The sequence below is a fragment of the Euphorbia lathyris genome, chromosome 9 (genome assembly GCF_963576675.1).
Source record: "Euphorbia lathyris chromosome 9, ddEupLath1.1, whole genome shotgun sequence".
Taxonomy (NCBI): Eukaryota; Viridiplantae; Streptophyta; class Magnoliopsida; order Malpighiales; family Euphorbiaceae; genus Euphorbia; species Euphorbia lathyris.
The window spans coordinates 18,380,535-18,399,270 of record NC_088918.1 but is presented as its reverse complement, the minus strand read 5'-3'; the positions used below and the strand labels follow the sequence as shown (position 1 = coordinate 18,399,270).

The following is an 18,736-nucleotide window of genomic DNA, read 5'->3' as shown; positions in this document are numbered from 1 at the left end:
TGGACATCGATTACTTGGAGAAGTTAACACATTAAAATTATCAGTATAAACGGGATATAGTGCTATAACAAAAAAACAACCAAATTCAACGAATTCGATATTAAATCTCTATTAATTTCAATTTTTTTTATTTCAATTTCAATTAAATCCGTGTTAATTTCAATTCTTTATTTCAATTTCAATTTCGTTCAATATTTTTTTTTTTATCGAATTTCAATTTCAATTTCAGTCTTGTAATTTCATACGAAACTTTAGCACTTTTATTTTAATAATTATTTTTATTACAACAATATTATTAACACTAATTTTATTTTTATGCATTTCCAAAACCATTCTAACCAATCAATCCCTTAACTTTTTTGGTTGAAATCAATCCTCCTAATTCAATTATTATTTTAACTAATTACACTAATTATATGTTGAGCTAATTATATTCAATGTATCTAATTACATGTTGAGCTAATTACTAAAAATCTTTCATAATTTTCGTTTATTGTCACTAATACTAATAATATAACGTCAAATATATCCGACGAAACGGAAAATATGACGTGGCAATATATCTATGGTTGTCACTATCTATTGCTATGCACCGCGTTGTAGAGGATAAATCGATTAAGTTTCTTACGATTAAATGTCCAGAGCTTACTACCTCGAATGCGAGAGAAAATCACAGTCCCCAGATTTTCTTGCTACCCAAACACTTCCTTATTTATCTCATTTTTTCCATCTATTCTATTTCTCGTGATTTCTTTGGAAACGAACAACCGCAATTGCTTTTACGATTCTGGATAAGAGGTATGTTTAATCTTTATCTATGCCTTTGAAACCCTAATTTCTAGGGTTTGCAATGATCTCTAATGCAAAAAAGGGTGTTGCGTTAAACAAGAAATCGTCAGCGATTAAAGAGAGGCGTGCGGAGGTTAGGGTGTCAGCTGACGGTACAGATAGCTCAGGTGAAGAGAAACCGAGGATTTCTGGCATAGAGCTGGATTCGAGAGCGCCAAAGAGTAAGGGTGTTTCCAGGGTTTTAGAGAGTAATGTATCGATGGAAGAGGTGAAAGAAATATATGGAGCTGGAGAGGAGAGTGATGAAGATGAGGAAATGGAAGAAGAATCTAGGGTTTTTGAAGTGAAAAAGGAGAGAGCTCCGAGTTTTGTTCAATTTGACCCTCGGCGCGATGAATTTGATGCAAGTGATCAGATGCAGCATGCTAGGTCTGATGCAAAAGTAGAGGTTTATAATACTTTATTATCCGAGTTTGATGATTTCGTTGCCAATGAGAAGCATGGGGCCATGGAAGGAGCGTCTAGGGCGTTGAGCTATGGTTTTGAAGTGGGTGATATGGTCTGGGGAAAGGTTAAATCGCACCCCTGGTGGCCTGGGCATATCTTCAATGAGGCTTTTGCGACATCTTCTGTTCGGCGCACTAGAAGGGAGGGTTATGTGTTAGTTGCATTCTTTGGGGATAGCAGTTACGGATGGTTCGACCCAGCTGAGCTTATTCCTTTCGATCTACATTTTGCTGAAAAATCGCAGCAAATCAATTCAAGGAATTTTATTAAAGCCGTGGAGGAGGCAATGGATGAAGCATGTAGAAGACAAGGTCTTGGTTTGGCTTGTAGGTGTAGAAACCGGTATAATTTTAGGCAAACTAATGTGCAAGGATATTTTGAGATTGATGTGCCAGATTATGAGCCAAGAGGGGTTTATTCTGAAATTCAGATTAAGAAGGCTTGGGATTCATTTCAGCCTGGTGAGACTCTTTCTTTTGTGAAGCAAATGGCTTTTGCACCACAAGAATGCAATCAGAATACTCTCGAGTTTGTGAAGAATAGGGCTACAGTTTCTGCTCTGCGTAAAGCAGTGTTTGAGGAGTTTGATGAGACATACGCACAGGCTTTTGGAGTGCATTCGAAACGGGTAGCTAATGATCCTGTTAAAGTATCAGCTCAGCCTGTTAAACAACCGACCCGGGGTATTGTTTTACTCCCTTTTTCTGTCTGTTGCCAATTTTCCAATGCTTTATTTGACTGCATCTCTGTTTTGTGTGCCGGAACCTCTATAACTTACATTATAGTTTACATGGTTTCAGCTGGGGTTACTCATTGCTTCAGTTTTCACAGAATTGCTGATTGTGCATTTTCACTGTGATTTTAGCCTAATGGACAGTTAATGTGCTGCATGTTCATGTTTCTCATGATGTTTCTTGGAGTTGACAAATAACTTAGTTTCTCATGATGTTTCTTGGAAGTTGACAAATAACTTACTTTATCTTGTATGCACTTGCATGGATGTAGAAGGCTGTGAAAGCTAGAGAAGATCTATTGTATAGGAAATTTTATTTTGTAAATGTAAAAACCAGATTACATGAGAGAATAAGCAATTAATATTTTCTGGAAAAAAATCTTTTTGACTTCATCCATTCCTTTGGAGCAAATGAATCTGGGAAGGTGGTTTTCGATGATTGATTCCTTTTAGAGGATGTGTGTGCGCCTTACTAAAGCTCCACATTTAGAAAAAGTTATTCTTGTAGCTCCTTAGAAGGTGTTATTTGCATATATCAGTTGGGGGTGCTTGAACAAGTTAATTTTTTTGGCTGAAATGTCTTTAACATGCGCTAAATTGAAATGTATCCGTTCATAAAATTTTGGAAAAGATAAAGTCTGCTATCTTTCTTACAGTTTATTTTGGATGGTGAATAAATTGTTTTTTAAATCTCTCTAAGATTTATGTCCATTTTATTTATGTTAGATAGAGGATGGATTTGTTATTGTATTTTATTTTTGTCAACCATTAAATTGGAAGTCATTGTTTTTGTCACATTGATAATGCAATGAATATATGATATTGAAGAGTATTTTGGTTGGACTCTCTTAGCAATCAATTATTAGAAACTCAGTGGACTATGTCATCTAGCGATCTCAATAATTTGTGCTGTTAAGCTTGTTGTAACAGATTTTAATAGGAGAACAATACCTCTTTCATCTAGAAAATGTGTGAGCACAGCTTAGAGTTAACACCTGTTGCTGGTTGTATAACTGTTTCTAATTTATCATTGTACCTGCAAATATAAGATGAAAATCCATGTTTTATCCTTGTCTGTTTCCATCATCTGTGTGGAAGGTCCTTTGAAGTTCTATGCCAATTGTTAAACTAGTTTCAGTTCATGCCGTTACTTTGAAGTTTTTTTACCTCATGTTTTCTGTTATGGGCCCACGAATACGATCTCGTCACAGGTCTTTTCACAAGAAAATCCTTGATTTCCCTTGCGTTTCCTGTTCTTCGAATTGCTTATCCTTTCAAATGGTGATTTGCAGGAGATCACCCTAACTCCTTAATTCTCAATTTTCTCAAGATTAATGATTGCTTTCTTATTGAAAAGTTACTGCCTCTTATAGGAGACATAAAGACATTACAATATGAAAGAGTTCTTACTTAGGAAACCTACTATTTAGGAAAATGACTAGGATAACTTTTCCTAAAATAAAATACTACTATAACTGTCTAAATAAGATATTACTGCTAATTGCTAAAAGATAATATTGCCTAAAGTAAATCTACCTAAATAATTATGATAAAGTAGATCTGCCTAAATAATAGGAAAATAATGTTAACTTGATTTCTTTCCATAACATTTTCTTTCCTTTTCCAGCTCCTTTAAGCGGTCCACTGGTGATTGCTGAAGCTCTGGGTGGTGGGAAGAACTCAAAAAAACCTGTGAAAGTGAAGGACCAGTCGAAGAAAGATAGATATCTCATCAAGCGAAGAGATGAATCAGTGGACTCAAAAGCCCTTCAAATTGGTCAAAAGCAAGAAAGTTCCTCAGCCCCAGCAACATTTGAGGAAGGCTCGTCGGCAGTTGTACCTGGTGACTTTGTTTTGCAGAAAAGGGCCCCTACTTCTACTTCAGCAAAATATGAAGTCGCTGGGACCATCAACAACGGTGAAGTTGCATGTTCTAGTGAAGATGCATTTGGCAAAACAGTTATCTCAGATAAAGGTCCAATAAATGCTCAGGCTATACCAAGTACAGTTTCAGGTGCAATCTCAACGCCTAACAAGGTCAATGATGTTGTACTAGAAAAGGAGAACAAATTGGGGTCAGATGTAGGTGTTGGTTCTACAAGTACGAGCGCATCTGATATTTCTTCGAAAGTGGTGCCTCTGGGTGTTGGTGATGGTGCTTCCCCTTCGTTGCAGCAAGAAGATGTTAGATATGAGTCCAGTGCAAAAGTGTCCAAATCGAATGAAGGTTCACAGCTAATTGAGAACTTATCTGCAAGATCAGAAGGAGAAGGTGGTTCGGATATGCTTCAGGATGCTTGTCATGGTTCACATCCATCAACACCTGTTGGATTGGTTGCTGATGTTGGAGTGAAGAAGGTCAAAGTTCATAAGCGCCCTTTAGGGGACTTGACCTCTGGGAATTCCATTATTAGGGAAAAAAAGAAAAAGAAGAAAAAACAGCCAGATGGTGAAGCAACCCCTGATCAGCCGAAGAAGAGGTTGGCTATGAGAACAGGTGGACCAGTGGTGGGGAAATCTACCACAATTAGTGCGACAATGAGTGAGGATTCTCAGGCGAATCCTCATAGGAAAGATGTCGGCTCAAGTAATGCTTCATTAGCCTCAACGACGATTAATACTGAACCTGAGGTATCCCATCTATTGAGCAATCTTCATGCTCTTGCTCTTGATCCCTCTCATGGTGCAGCAAGGAATGGTCCTCCAATTACAATGCAGTTTTTCTTGCGGTTTCGCTCCTTTTATTATCAGAAAAGCCCATTTTATTTTCAGAAAAACTTGGTTTCATCACCACCGTCTGAGAATGAGTCCGCCGAAATTCGTGCTAAGCCATCATCTTCTGTCGCTGTTGCTGAAAATTCTAGTGGTGAGACACCTTCAAAACCTATGAAGTCCTTGGCAAGACCTGATGATCCTACTAAAGGTGGACGGAAGCGTTTGCCATCCGATCGTCAGGAAGAAATTGCTGCGAAGAGGGTGAAAAAAATTACCCAGTTGAAGTCACTGGCTGCAGAAAAGAAGGCTGGGCAAAGAATGGAAACGCAACGAACAGAAATGAAAGAACCAGTGCCTGCTGCAGCTCCACCAAAGCTATTTAAATCAAACTCAGTAAAAAAAGTAGCACCCCAGGCCAGAACAGTTGAGCCCACCATGCTGATAATGAAGTTTCCTCCACAAACATCTCTTCCATCAATTGCTGAGCTGAAAGCGAAGTTCATTCGATTCGGCTCAATAGATCAGTCCGCTATCCGTGTTTTTTGGGCAACCTCAACATGCCGTGTTGTGTTCAGACACAAGCTTGATGCACAGGCAGCATATAGATCCGCTCTGGCGAACAATTCCCTGTTTAATGATGTGAGTGTGAGGTACAGTCTCCGGGAGGTAGGAGGAGCTCCGGCATCAGAAGCAGCTGAATTTGACAAGGGCCGAGGAGATGACTCTTTGATTGACTCCACACGGGCGAAGGATCCAACCGTTGAAAGACAGCCGGTGATGCACCAGCCTCTTCCTCCCCAGTCAACCATCCAGCCGAAGTCCATATTGAAGAAACCAACAGGCGAAGAGGCAGCAGGGACCAACGGCGGTGGTGGTAGAGGGACGGCACGTGTAAAATTCATGTTGGGTGGGGAAGAAAATACTAGTAGGGGAGAGCAATTGATGGTTGGTAATAGAAACTTCAACAACAATGCTAGTTATGCAGATGGTGGTGGTGCACCTACTTCTTCTACTTCTGTTGCTATGGATTTTAATAGTAAGAACTTTCAAAAGGTTATTCCTCCATCTCCATCTCCATCTCCAAATTCAGCACCTATTCTTCCCTTACCGCCTCAATTCGCAAAACCCCCGATCAATAATTTGCATCATACTCATACTCATGCTCAAACACGAACTCATACTGAAGTAGTAGCACCCAGAAATTTGCACAAAAATAACAACAGTGCATCATCAATTGTTACTCCACCACCAAATGCACCACCAACAAACATAGATATTTCACAGCAGATGTTAACCCTTTTGACGAGGTGCAACGAAGTCGTAACCAGCGTTACGGGTTTGTTAGGCTATGTGCCTTACCACCCTCTTTGAACTTTGATGGAACAAGCAAAGCAATCACTCAAATCGTCAAACACCAAAGAGAGTTTCGCAAATGCATGCCGAAAGCTGCAGCATATTTTGCGTTATTTTCGGAATTTCGGGCTGCATAAAAAATGATAGCACGGTGAAAAATGAAGACGCAAGTTGGTGGGGGGAGTGTGTTGAAATGGAATACTAATTTTTATGAGAACCACCATGTAGCCTTTGCCAAAATGTATCGCTTATGAAAAGTGTCATTCTCTTCTCTCTATTTTGACCTTTTTGTCTTTTATGCATTTTCTATTATAGTTGGGCCTGTTTTAGGCTCTGCTGGTTCTGGTCCTTGTCTTTTTCTGTCTTTTTATTGCATTTTGTGCTTGCAGTGCATGAGGTGAAATTATTGCACAGAATTTTGGTTGTTTTTGTTTTGTTTTATCTTTTGGTTGAATCTATCATTGTCCATAATACATTTGGAATTTGGAGTTTCCTTTCTTTATTTTTACTATTTATTTTAATTGTGAGAAGAAGTTTTATGATAAATAAGATGATATATAGATGGGTATATGGATCCATGGGAAATAGGGTTAAATGCATTGTTGGTCACTCAATTTCAAACTGTCTTAATAAAATTATTCAATTTTGAGTTTTGTCTTAATTAGGTCACTCCGGCAGTTTCAGTAGTCAACTCAAATATCTAATCGAAACAATACATGACATCCATTTATGCGGCATTTGGCAACCATTTGTCGGTTATCTTTATAAAAAAACAATATTTAGTTTTTTTTTCTATAAAAATAACTGACATGTGACTGTCAAGTGTCGTTTCGGTTAGACATCTGAGTTAACTCATGCTCATGTGTCAACCATGGCATTATTCCGATGAATTTTAACTATTGAAATCGTTGGAGTGATCTAATTGAGGTAAAACTCAAAGTTGAGTGATTTTATTAAGACAAATTGAAGTTGAGTACTATTTTGAGACAACTATGTAAGTTCAGTGACCAACGGTGTAGTTAATCCCCCAAAAAAGATAATATAAAGATCCGATTAATGAAAAAAAAGATACATTACTTCATAAAATATGTTGATGGTAAGGTACATTAGATTGGAATCATAATAATTTTTTTGAATAAGGTGTAATACCCTTAACATTTTTGTTTTTGCAATCAAACATTTTATGTATTAAGCACCTTCACCAATATCCTTACAAAGAATGTGGTGAAGCTCTTAGCCTAGTGGTTGAGAGCTTACCTATACCTTGGGAGGTCATGGGTTCGAATCACATCCGGGTCTGATGGGGATTTTTCTTTCTTCTTTAATGTAAGCGCATTGCGCAAATTTTTAATTGAAAACAAGAACGTATATTTGTCATGACGCACCCAAACTCCATCAAATCTCTATTATTGGAATGAAACACATCAACTAGCATCTTAACAACACATTCAAATATAACAGTTGTATACGATAGGGAGAACACTCAGTACATGCTATCCCGCAATGCTAATCCTTTCGTGAGTTTAGACGAGATGATACTGCTCGACACCGAACTATGGACTGCCATAAATCCACCCTTTTGCCCACGTAAAACATCTCCCACCCTGAATTGTTTAGTGGTTGCAAAAACCACAACGTCAACATTGCACTTCACCTCTCTTGCGCTCGGTTTAACCCATCTGCTAGCCAGTCTTCGAATTTCAGCAATATTACCATTGCCCCCTGCAGTTGCCGTAACTCCTGCCAAACCGGTAAAAATTGATCCGCACTTGACACCGCCGCTGGCTCTCGTCGCGATCCCATCCATAATAGTTGGTTCCTCTACTGCTAGATGACCCATAATACAACTGTCGTGCGGCTTGCTGTCTCCTTTCCAACCTTACCAGAACCTCAAGGAGCCAATCTTCGACCCTTTCTCATTCGGCGCCCGATGTTGGTAAGTTAGCCGCCTCCCAGCAAGCCACTGCATACTGACAGCCAGCAAATAAGTGCCACATATGCTCAACATCCCCTTCACACAATACACAATGAATTAGGATGCTGATACGTCGGGAAGCTAACTGAGTCCGTAAAGGTAATATTTTAGTAGGCACTCTCCATAAAAGATATTGACCTTTGCGGGACATCAATACTCCATAACAACTACCATCCATCCTTGCTCAATCCCTCGCTCCTCGTATCCTCAAGCAAACGATACCCTGACTTTATTGAGTACACACCATCCCGTGTAAAGTGCCAAACCATCGAGTCCTCTTGTCATTGGCACCAGCATGTCTACAATCCAATCCACATCATCATGTGCACCACACATCTAACTTCACTCGATCCCAAATCCGAGTCAGGAATAAAAAGACCGCTAACCTTGGCATCTATGTTAGCCTCCGTACTAAGCGATCTGAGGGAAAATTGAGAATTACTACAGCCCACAAGTTCTTCCAACCTGAAATTGAATCACCCATACCAATCCGCCATCTCACTCCACTGCCAATCAATTTAATGGAACTTCACATACTCCTAAAAAAAAAACCGGGATTAGTGCCCAATTTGAAAGAAATGAATGATATATTAGCAAAATATTTAGCATTGGACAATCTACTAACTAAAGTGTGAGGATTTTCCAAGAATTTCCATCACTGCTTACCTAATAATGTTAGGTTAAAGTTATGCAGGTCACTAAAGCCAAGTCCACCCTTCTATTTTCTTTTAACCTTGGCACCTCTTGGCATATCGGACAACCGGTTATGAGTCCATGACTTTCTGCCTGTGATATCAACTGTGAAAGAATCTCTACACATAATATGAACAAATATGGTGACAACGGGTCACCCTATCTCAAACCTCTCCCTGGTGATCGAAGACTCACAACTTTAGAGTTCACAACAACAGAATATGATATAGTACTGATACACAACATAATCCAATCAATCCACTGTGCATAAAAACCCATCCTAGCCATCACAGATTTCAAACATCCCCAATCCATCCTATCACAGGCTTTCCTAATATCATTTTTTTTTGTGCAACCTCACCCAATCGCCCTCACTGCTTCCTTTTCATATAGTGTAGTGATTCAAAAGCCACTTGCACACTATCAATTAATGATCTATGAAGGACAAAAGCAGACTGACTCTCTGATATCACAAACATGAGAATAACCTTTAATCTATTTGCGAAAACTTTTGCAATAATCTTGTAAAGCACATTACACAAAGAAATGAGTCTTAAATCTATCATCTGATTAGGGTTATCATATTTAGGGATTAAAGTAATAATAGTATCATTCAGGTTGGTCGGGAATTCCTTCTACTCAAGCCACCCCACACAAGCCGAAAAGATTTCTTGACCAATTTGATCCTAATAATGCTGGTAGAAACCCGAGTTAAGACCATCAAGTCCTGACGATTTATGAGGATGCATTTGAAAACCAACAGTTTAGAATTCATAAAAAGGAAAGGAGTCGTAAGTGTGGTATTCATGTCATTTGTCGGTGCCAGGTACAATATTAATTGCCTCATAATAAGGAACAAGTAGAGAAGAAAATAAGTTGTTAAAATAAGTTTGAGGAATATGACACATACCATGATCGTCGGAGTGCTCAATACCCGACTCATCAATCAACACATCAATACAGTTAATCACCTGTCGAGCCTTAACACTTGCAAGAAAGAACTTCAAGTTTGTATCTCCCTCTTTTAACCAGAACGTCTTAGCTCGCTGCTTCCATAATACCTCATCCTGTTCCAGCAACCTAGTGAGTTACCATGCGATCTCTATACGTTTCTTATCCCGTAACAACTTTAATTGATTTTTACACCATGCAATTTTGCCCGAGAAACAAGCATGAAAGGAAATACCACATTCTTTCATCATCGTGCTACATACCGCCAACTTCTGTACAACTCGCACCATACATTGAGATGCCTAGCTCCCCTTTACCATCTCATCAAAGCCATTTTCCTTTATCCATACTCCTTCAAACCAAACTGCCCCTCCTTCTAGCCCCCTCTCGCGTAGCCGTCTCGAGCAGTAATGGTGAATGATATGAATACAGAGACACCAAGTTACTCAATCTATAGTTATCAAACCTTTCTAACTAGAATACTGACCCAAATGCTTTATCCAACTTTTCCCGAATCCAAAGCTCATTCCCCTTACCCCTTTCCCAAGTAAATTGGCTCCCCTTCATCCAAAGTTTAGTAAGATCATTATATGCTAAAGTTAAGAGAAACTGTGACACTAACCCTTATGGTTACTCAGCTCCTCCAATCTTTTCCTCCTATGACAATATGCAATTAAAATCTCTAATAATACACCAAGGTAGCTCTGAAGAACTAGCCACCCATCCCAATAGATCTCATGACTCCCTATGCCTACTCTGATTCGCATATCCATAGAAACCAACCAACCGCCAGTCACCCCTGATACCATCCCCGATAGTTGCCTCTATATGGTGTCCCGAGAAAGAGTTTATCGTAAGCTCAATAGACCCTTTACAAAGCATAGCCACCACTGTGTCCCCGAGCCTCAACTACAAAACATCCATCAAACATAAATTTTCATCGCAGTCCTTCCATCTGACTCTTATCCACTAATGTTTCAATAAGGAATACCACCACTTGCTTGTGAGTTTTGATAAGCTCACCCAGTGCACGAACTGTCGTAGGGTTGCCGAGACCCCATTAGTTCCAACTTAGGTAACTCATAATGTCCAGCGGGTCTGCTCTCCACACACGCTGTTTCTATCTCCTTAGTACTCAGTTTATCCTTACTTATCAAAGAAGCAACTAGTATTGTACCTTCTTCCAAGCACGTCATCTTCCCCCAACGCCATACCTTCCTCATTTGCGGTGTCTACCGGTTCACTAGCAAGCTTCGTACCAATCAACCCACTCATTAGTCTCCACGACGAACCACCCGTCTCCCCGCCTGGCACACGTAGCCATCACGAGACATGTTGCATGCTAGTCCTACGCACATGAGCAATTAACCATGCACCCCATTCACGCTTAAGCTCCACAGTGTCTGGATTAAACAGTCTATCACAAAATTTAAAATTTTGTAATTTTACTCTTAACATTGACAACCAAATCAATTTTACAAGTTGGCTCAATTTCAGATATCATTATAAAACACATATATTTTGCTCCTTATTTTGTACTAGTTATCCATCAATTGGTTCTAAAAAATGATTTTATATTTTGTGTGTTTTAATAATAGAATTGGAGATTAATGTTTTTGAATTCAACAAAATATTTGGATTTTTTTTGTCCAATATGGATAAAATATAATATAATTTTCTAATTTTTTCCACATCTATGCATATGGCTATGATTTGTTAATAATGAGTGATAAAATGATACAAATGTGAATTGTAGATGACACGATTTCTGATTGAAAAGACAGTTTGATGAATTATTTTTAAATTGATCTAACTTGACAATATTTTGGATAAATTTACTCTTTGCCTCAAACATTAGGAATATAATTACACTATTTTAGATGTTAGAGATAAAAATTCCTCCGGACTCTGTCAACTTAATCCTATTTTTTTTTTTTATGTTTTGGGTGGATTATCTTATTTATTTTAAGAAAAGGTTTTACATTTTTTTTTTTGAAGTTTATGATATAATTAAATGGAATTGGAATGAGTTTTGAAATTAACATTTTTAAAGGAATTGCCTAGTGATAGTCACATCAATGTATAAAATAAATCACTGACTTTTTTTTCTTCTAGAAAAGAAAAAGATCCTGGTTAAAAATATAAAAGGAGGAATATGATTACTCAAATTTTTATTCTCTTTTACATAATGTTTTTTCTTTTCAAAATTGACCAATTTTAAAGAAGTTGACATTCGAAATCAAAAGTAATAATAAAATGATATCATGCCAAATCTTAACTAAATTCAACTTAAGTTGATTAAATGGAAGAAAGTCAACCTACTATACTAACATAAATTTGAGCGTTTAAGAGTCTCATGCTGTTTAAGTTAAAGATCTCGAATTCAAATTTTAACTTACACACAAAACTTTAAAGAGTGTTTTTTACGAACCTTAAATCGAGTATCGAATAAATTATAAAGAAACGAAGGTGAGTTTATTAACCTAATTCTTCCTTTTTCCTTGTAAAGAAAATCAGCTTTATTTTCTAGCTGATGGATCTACTGGTATGATTGAGCCTTAATTATCGACTTAAACTTTTAGTTCAAATGGTTCCATAATATAGTATCCCAATAAGTCCCATTTATTGATTTAATCGCAGAATATGGTAATATGGATATATGTTGTACACACTTCAGGTCCGGTGTGCATTCGTTTGTGGGGACGTGTCAAATATTAATATGAAGTGGACATTTAACTATCAACTTTAGCTTTTAGTTCAAATGGTTCCATGACAGTTCCGTCGTAGGTGAGACGTCGTTGGGTTCGGCCGTGGCACCTCCGAGGATAAAGTCAGTAGTATGATGGAGGATTAATAGGTATTGAAAAACATTGAAAAGAGTGTTGTTAACTTAACTTTAAAGATGCACTAACGGGGGTATATACTCTCTTTAGTTGGACCGTTTGTCTATACTCCTATTTTATCATTATTTCTCCTTCTAAAAGGAATAACAGTTTCCCTAGGATTCTACATAACCGTACAAGAGGTACAATGACGTATCAATATACATCATTATCTTCTTTCCACCGACTTCCAACGAATCCCTTAGTCTGTCTTTCATGCGGATCTCGGCTAATGTGACTTTTGGTGATTCTCTTAAAATAAGGTTCCCTAAGACGATCTCTTGTCATAATACCTTAAAGGCGAATCTGTTTCATGCAGATTCACCTACCTTATCACGAGACTCCTCAAATTACCATTTTCCGTGTATTCGTTAATTGCTGGCGGTTGATGACACCATTTGCGAATCTAAATGTTATCATTTTCTTAAAGCAAAATTTCGTTTTTTCAATTGAAGTAATATTAATTAACATAAACCTAATGGGTAAATTACACTCATGGCCACTAAATTTTATCCATTTTAACATTATAACTACTGAAAATCAATTTTTAACTATATGGTCACTGAATTTTACACTTTTTAATATCGGTGACCACTCAATTTTAACTAACTCCTCAAAATAACCGTTAACGATCTCAAAATGAAAATATTTAAGAATTAAAGTTATTCAAAATAATATTTACCATGAAACCACATTTTTTATTTTCTAAAATCACATTTTTTTTGGAGCTTTCTCTCTCTAAAATTCCACTCCCTCCTAACCAAACAATACCTAAATAACCCCAAAACGAAAATTTTCAAGAATTAAAGTTTCTTAAAATATCATTAACTCTTTAATTTTTTTATTTTAAAAATGTCAACGGTCATTTTGAGGCATTGAGTGACTATCGATGTTAAAAAGTATTGAATCTAGTAGCTATAATGTTAAAACGGATAAAATTCAATGGTCATGAGTGTAATTTACCCTAAAGCTAATTGGTTTCCATTTATTAGTCGGAGTTGCCAATTGGCAAAGTGATTTTGATTCCTTAGAAATAAAGCAAACCCAAACCAAACGTTAATGTTCTACACACGCTCTATACACGTTCCGCCCCCACTTGCCACTTCTTTATTGTTTTATATAAAAAAAATCATAATAAAATATTAAGACCTAACTTAATTTAAGATTAATATCTTTTGCTTCAAAATAATAATAATAATAATAATAATAAAAGATTAAGGGTCAGGTAGTGCAACTGTACATATATTTATAGGCATTACAAACATGTGAGCCCTAAACTAAAGTTTCAAAGAATTGGGATCCTAAATTATCAAAATTATCAATTAGGTCTCTGAACTAAGTAAAAATCATCAATTGAATTTTCATTCTATCATAAAATCAGAAATTGTGAATATTTAATATAGATTTTAATAATCTCTGTGCTGATTCAAAATGAGTTTATGATAGAGGGTCTGAAACTGTTCAACTGAATAATTTTCGATGAGGCCTCAATTGATGATTTCTGCTTAGAAAAGGGACTCAATTGATGATTTTTGGTTAGTTCAGTGACCTGATTGATGATTTTGATAGTTTAAGGTTTTAATTGACTTTCAAGCGTTAATTTAGGGAGCCAAATGGGTATTATACCTATGTTTATATATGTTGGGGTTGTTGATAGCTAATTTTAGCTCCGAAATATTTTTCCTCAATTACACTACTGTTATGAATAATGACCATGTTTGACAATTAGTTGTTAGCTGATGACTGATTACATTAGCTATTAGCTGATTACCTTTTTGGTTAGCGATTTGACTAGCGGATTGTATGAACTTGTTTGGTAAAAGTTAGCTGATTGCTGATAGTTTTTTGTGTAAAATAATAAATAATGACATGGTAAAACATTTATTTGAGCTTAAAAAAATATTAATTAAGATAAAAATGTCTATAAAAAGAGATGAAATAATAAGCTAATTGAAAAAGCTCCTAAAATGAACCTTTTCAAAATTAGCTTTCCCAATATGCTATTTCAAACCTATTTTCACCAAACACAACTATTAGAGTTTGACTAGTCAAAACCTCTAAGAGAACTCAAACCTCTAATTTTACTCCAAAAGACTCTTTACCAAACAGGGCTATTGAAGTCTTTAATTATATCGTACAAACAAGTAGAAAACGTAATTAAATAAAAATGATATCTAAAATTTGCGCAACTTACTAGTATAGTATTATGAGTAAGGACCTGTTTGGTTCAGTTGATAGCTAATAGTTGTTGCGGTTGATGTTTGCCGTTTGCAGTTGCAGTAAGTTGTTGTTGTTAGCTGTTTGTTATTAGCTGTTTAATTATTAGTGTTTGGTAAAATTATATTGAAATGTTGCTGTTCGGATTTAAAATGTCTAATATAGACATGTTTTAAATTAATCAACAAAGAAATTATACAAGAGATAATGTGAAAAAATGCTCATAACGTTTAGAAATAGGAGTAATTTTACTCTTAATGTCTAAAATTGTGTAATTTTATCCATGACGTTGGCAGCTAATAACACTTTTACCCATAACATTGACAAGCTTGGTCAATTTTAGACATTATTATAAAATATAGATATTTTATTTCTTATTCTTCACCAATTACACATATCAGTTAGTTTTAAAAAAGAGATTTCATATATATGTTTTATGATTTAATAATAAAATTGAAAATTAATATTTATAAATTCGGCGAAATATTTGAATTTTTTTTCCAATTTGTACAAAAGATAATCTATTTTTTTTTTAAATTTCACATCTAATCATATGTTTGTGATCTATAAAAAAATAAAAAAATAAAAATAAAAAATTTGTTAAACTCAATAAAACCTTATTCTTCCGGTGATTATATTGTAGAAATATAAATATTGTTAAAGATGAAACATATTTTGTGGAAATAAGAAGGATAATTTTGTTTTTTTTTTTTTATGAAAGAAGGATAATTTTGTTAATAACAAATAATTACAAACAACTGTTTATGAAAAGCTCCAAAACGCTGCCGTTTCTAGAGAAAATGTTAAAAACTACGGTTATATAAACCTAATATATTTCCTGCGGTTTAAAGTGAAACGCTAAACGCCCATTCGAAAAGCTGAAACAAACACCCTCTAAATATGTTCTTTGCTTCCAACATTAAAAATAAACTTATATCATTTTAGACGTTAGAGATAAACTTGCTCCTGACTATAAACGTTAGAATTTTTTTTTTATCTTATCTTTTTTTTTTTTTGAAACTAAAGAACTTTATATTAAACTTAAATCAGAACAAAGAACATCAAGTAGAAAAGCGGGAGGACTGTCCCACTCACTACGTATAGACATAGACCCGACTGCCCTAGCTAGTGTATGAGCGGCCTGGTTCGCTGAACGTCTAATAAAAAAGATCTATATAATCTAAATCTTGCATAATAGAAAGACAATCATGAATAATATCAGATAAATAAGAAAATTGCACCGATGGTTGTGTGATTGCCATAACAACTGATAAACAGTCGGTTTGTATTGTAACTCGTCTATGCGGAATTGATTTCAACCAAGACAAAGCTTCATGTATAGCCATAGCCTCGGCTAAAATTGGTTCAAAATGCCCCTCAATTGCACCATGATTGCATATTCACATTGCCCCTGATGATTTCTGAGTAAGAAGCCAAATGAACAAAAATCCTTCTCCTTACTGACACCTGCATCGACATTACAGTACCACAGGTGTCGTTGCCAGGACGTATTCGCTGCTGTTGGACATCTCGCTGATACTGTTCGACTGATTTGCGCATTCTGCCAACCTTCCAATTCCTGCCGAGCTTCGCTTATAATACGACTTGGGGTTGTGATCTTTCTTTCCCAAACATAAACATTACGTGCTCTCCATAAAGACCAAAACACCATTGCTATTCTTTCAACTGTCGGTTTATTCAATCTGTTCACTTCTGTGGCCGGCCAGATCCGTATTGCTCCCACTCTGTTCATACGATCATCTCCAAAGAATAGCATATTATTATCATTTTTTATTTATTCTTAATCTATAAAATTTTATTTTTAACGTTTTTGAATAATATTAATTTAAATAAATTAATTTATTATTATATATGATCGTTATTTAATTATTACGTTACACTTTCCAAACATTAATTATATATATATATTGTGCATTAATTATGTAGTTATAAAATACTTGTCCAAAATATTAATGATCTGATCTGCCATATACACGTTAATACTTAAAATATTTACTACATTACTTGTACAGTTACAAACAGATTATCAAAATGCATAAAAATTACTTCAATTTATCAACTTTGTCCGATGTGATAATTAAATTAACCAACCAAAACTTTCATTAAAAATGGGGAAATTGATTTTACTGTGAATAAAATTTTACCATTTTGTTTTTTTACTTTTTAAAAAAATGATAATCCTCACCGTTTTACCTTTTATGAAATGACAGATAAGATTATCTAGTATCATCTAAACCGCGTTTGTTTTTAAAGTAAGAAAAGATAATATTCTCCTTCCTATATAGACGGTCTCTATCTATATTCCTCGAATCTTCCTTTTACTTTCCCCTATATACCCCTCCTATATATATACCCTTCTCCCCTCAGATTTACCGCAAATTACAACTCAACATTTCTTCTACCCTCCATTGAAATCAATCCATTTCTCTCTATCTTCATCTTCTTGCTTAAATCCCCAAATTCAAACCTAAACTTTTGAATTTCCTCTTTAAACATGGAGTGCAGGACGTTAGAGATCACTTTGATCTCCGCAAAGGATTTAAAAGATGTCAATAGATTCTCTACAATGGATGTTTACGCGGAGCTTTCAATCCATGGCGATGCTTATAATTCCAAGCAGAAGCAGAAATCTCCTGTTAATAAAGACGGCGGAACCGATCCTAAGTGGAATCATACATTCAAATTTACGATTCACGAATCTTCCGCTCAGGATAACCGCCTTACTTTACAGATCAAGCTTATCTCCGATCGGAGCCTCGGCGATAAAGAAATCGGTGAAATCCATGTGCCGATCAAGGAGTTGTTGGATAACAAAGCCGGAGATGGAATTGTAAGCTATAGCGTTAGGCTTCCGAACGGTAAGAACAAAGGTACTGTGAATTTCTCTTTCAAATTCGGTGAAAAATTTGAGGCTCCGATGAAGCAAGAGAAAGCGAAACATGTAGATCATCCGGTGATGGCGTATCCTCCGGCGCCGGCTGGTTATCCTGGTGCTGGTGGTAGTTCTGGATATCCAGCTCCAGGTGGATATCCTCCACCACAAGGACAAAATCCGTATTCTTATCCTTATCCGCCGCCGGGTGGATACCCGCCGCCACCGCCTCAACACGCTTATGGTGGATATCCTGCTGCTCCTGGCTATGGATATGGCGGTTATCCGGCCCAGCCTGGATACGGTGGGTATCCGCAGGTGGTGCAGAAGCCGCAAAAACCGAAGAAAAGCGGAATGGGAATGGGATTGGGATTGGGAGCTGGTTTGCTTGGTGGATTGTTAGTCGGCGATATGATATCTGATGTCGGCGATATGGATGCCTATGATGCTGGATTCGACGACGGAGGTTTTGATTTCTAAGCGTTTATTTTAATTACTTGAAGAAAAAAAAATTGTCATGTTCGTTTTATGCACATAAATGAATGATATGAGTTGCTAACTGTTTCTTCTTTTATTTGCAATTCTCTTGTAATTAACCAATTATCCTATACATTACAGTCGTTATAATCTTCGAACTCGTGTTTATTGAATATCAGATTTTAAGCTGAATTGTTATAGTGATTCTATGGAAATTATCAATTACTATTAGATTTTGAACTGAACAAGATTTTGGAAATTACATGTTCAGAATTTGCGAGAATCACCCAAATCTTGAACTGAACAAGATTTATGTGAATGATTTGACTGATTAAGCGACCCTTTATGGGGACTTGTTTGACTATTTTTTCATCCTTACGATGGTTTTGCTTCTTATTCTTTAATTTGGGTGTAGTCAGTTCTTCCATCTTTTGGAAACCATAATTAAGCTTTTAATTTGTGGTTCAGCTAACTCCTCCTCAAGGGGCTATTTTCTTTAAGCATCTCCACAGTACGTCCATAGGTATACATCCTTCGGTATTTTGTTTTGG

The 18,736-nt window shown here is 36.2% G+C and overlaps 2 protein-coding genes across 2 annotated transcripts; both read left to right on the top strand.

Annotated features, from left to right (window-relative positions):
- The first annotated feature begins 649 nt into the window (after window positions 1-649).
- LOC136207169 (PWWP domain-containing protein 1) lies at window positions 650-6,599 on the top strand. Its single transcript, XM_065998458.1, has 2 exons — window positions 650-1,979; window positions 3,657-6,599. The coding sequence occupies exons 1-2, from the start codon at window positions 851-853 to the stop codon at window positions 6,113-6,115; spliced, it is 3,588 nt and encodes a 1,195-aa protein (XP_065854530.1). The 5' UTR covers window positions 650-850; the 3' UTR covers window positions 6,116-6,599.
- Window positions 6,600-17,200: 10,601 nt separating this feature from the next.
- Window positions 17,201-18,337, top strand: LOC136206054 (protein SRC2 homolog). The gene has a single exon (XM_065996966.1). The coding sequence runs from the start codon at window positions 17,331-17,333 to the stop codon at window positions 18,186-18,188; it is 858 nt and encodes a 285-aa protein (XP_065853038.1). The 5' UTR covers window positions 17,201-17,330; the 3' UTR covers window positions 18,189-18,337.
- The last annotated feature ends 399 nt before the right edge of the window (window positions 18,338-18,736 follow it).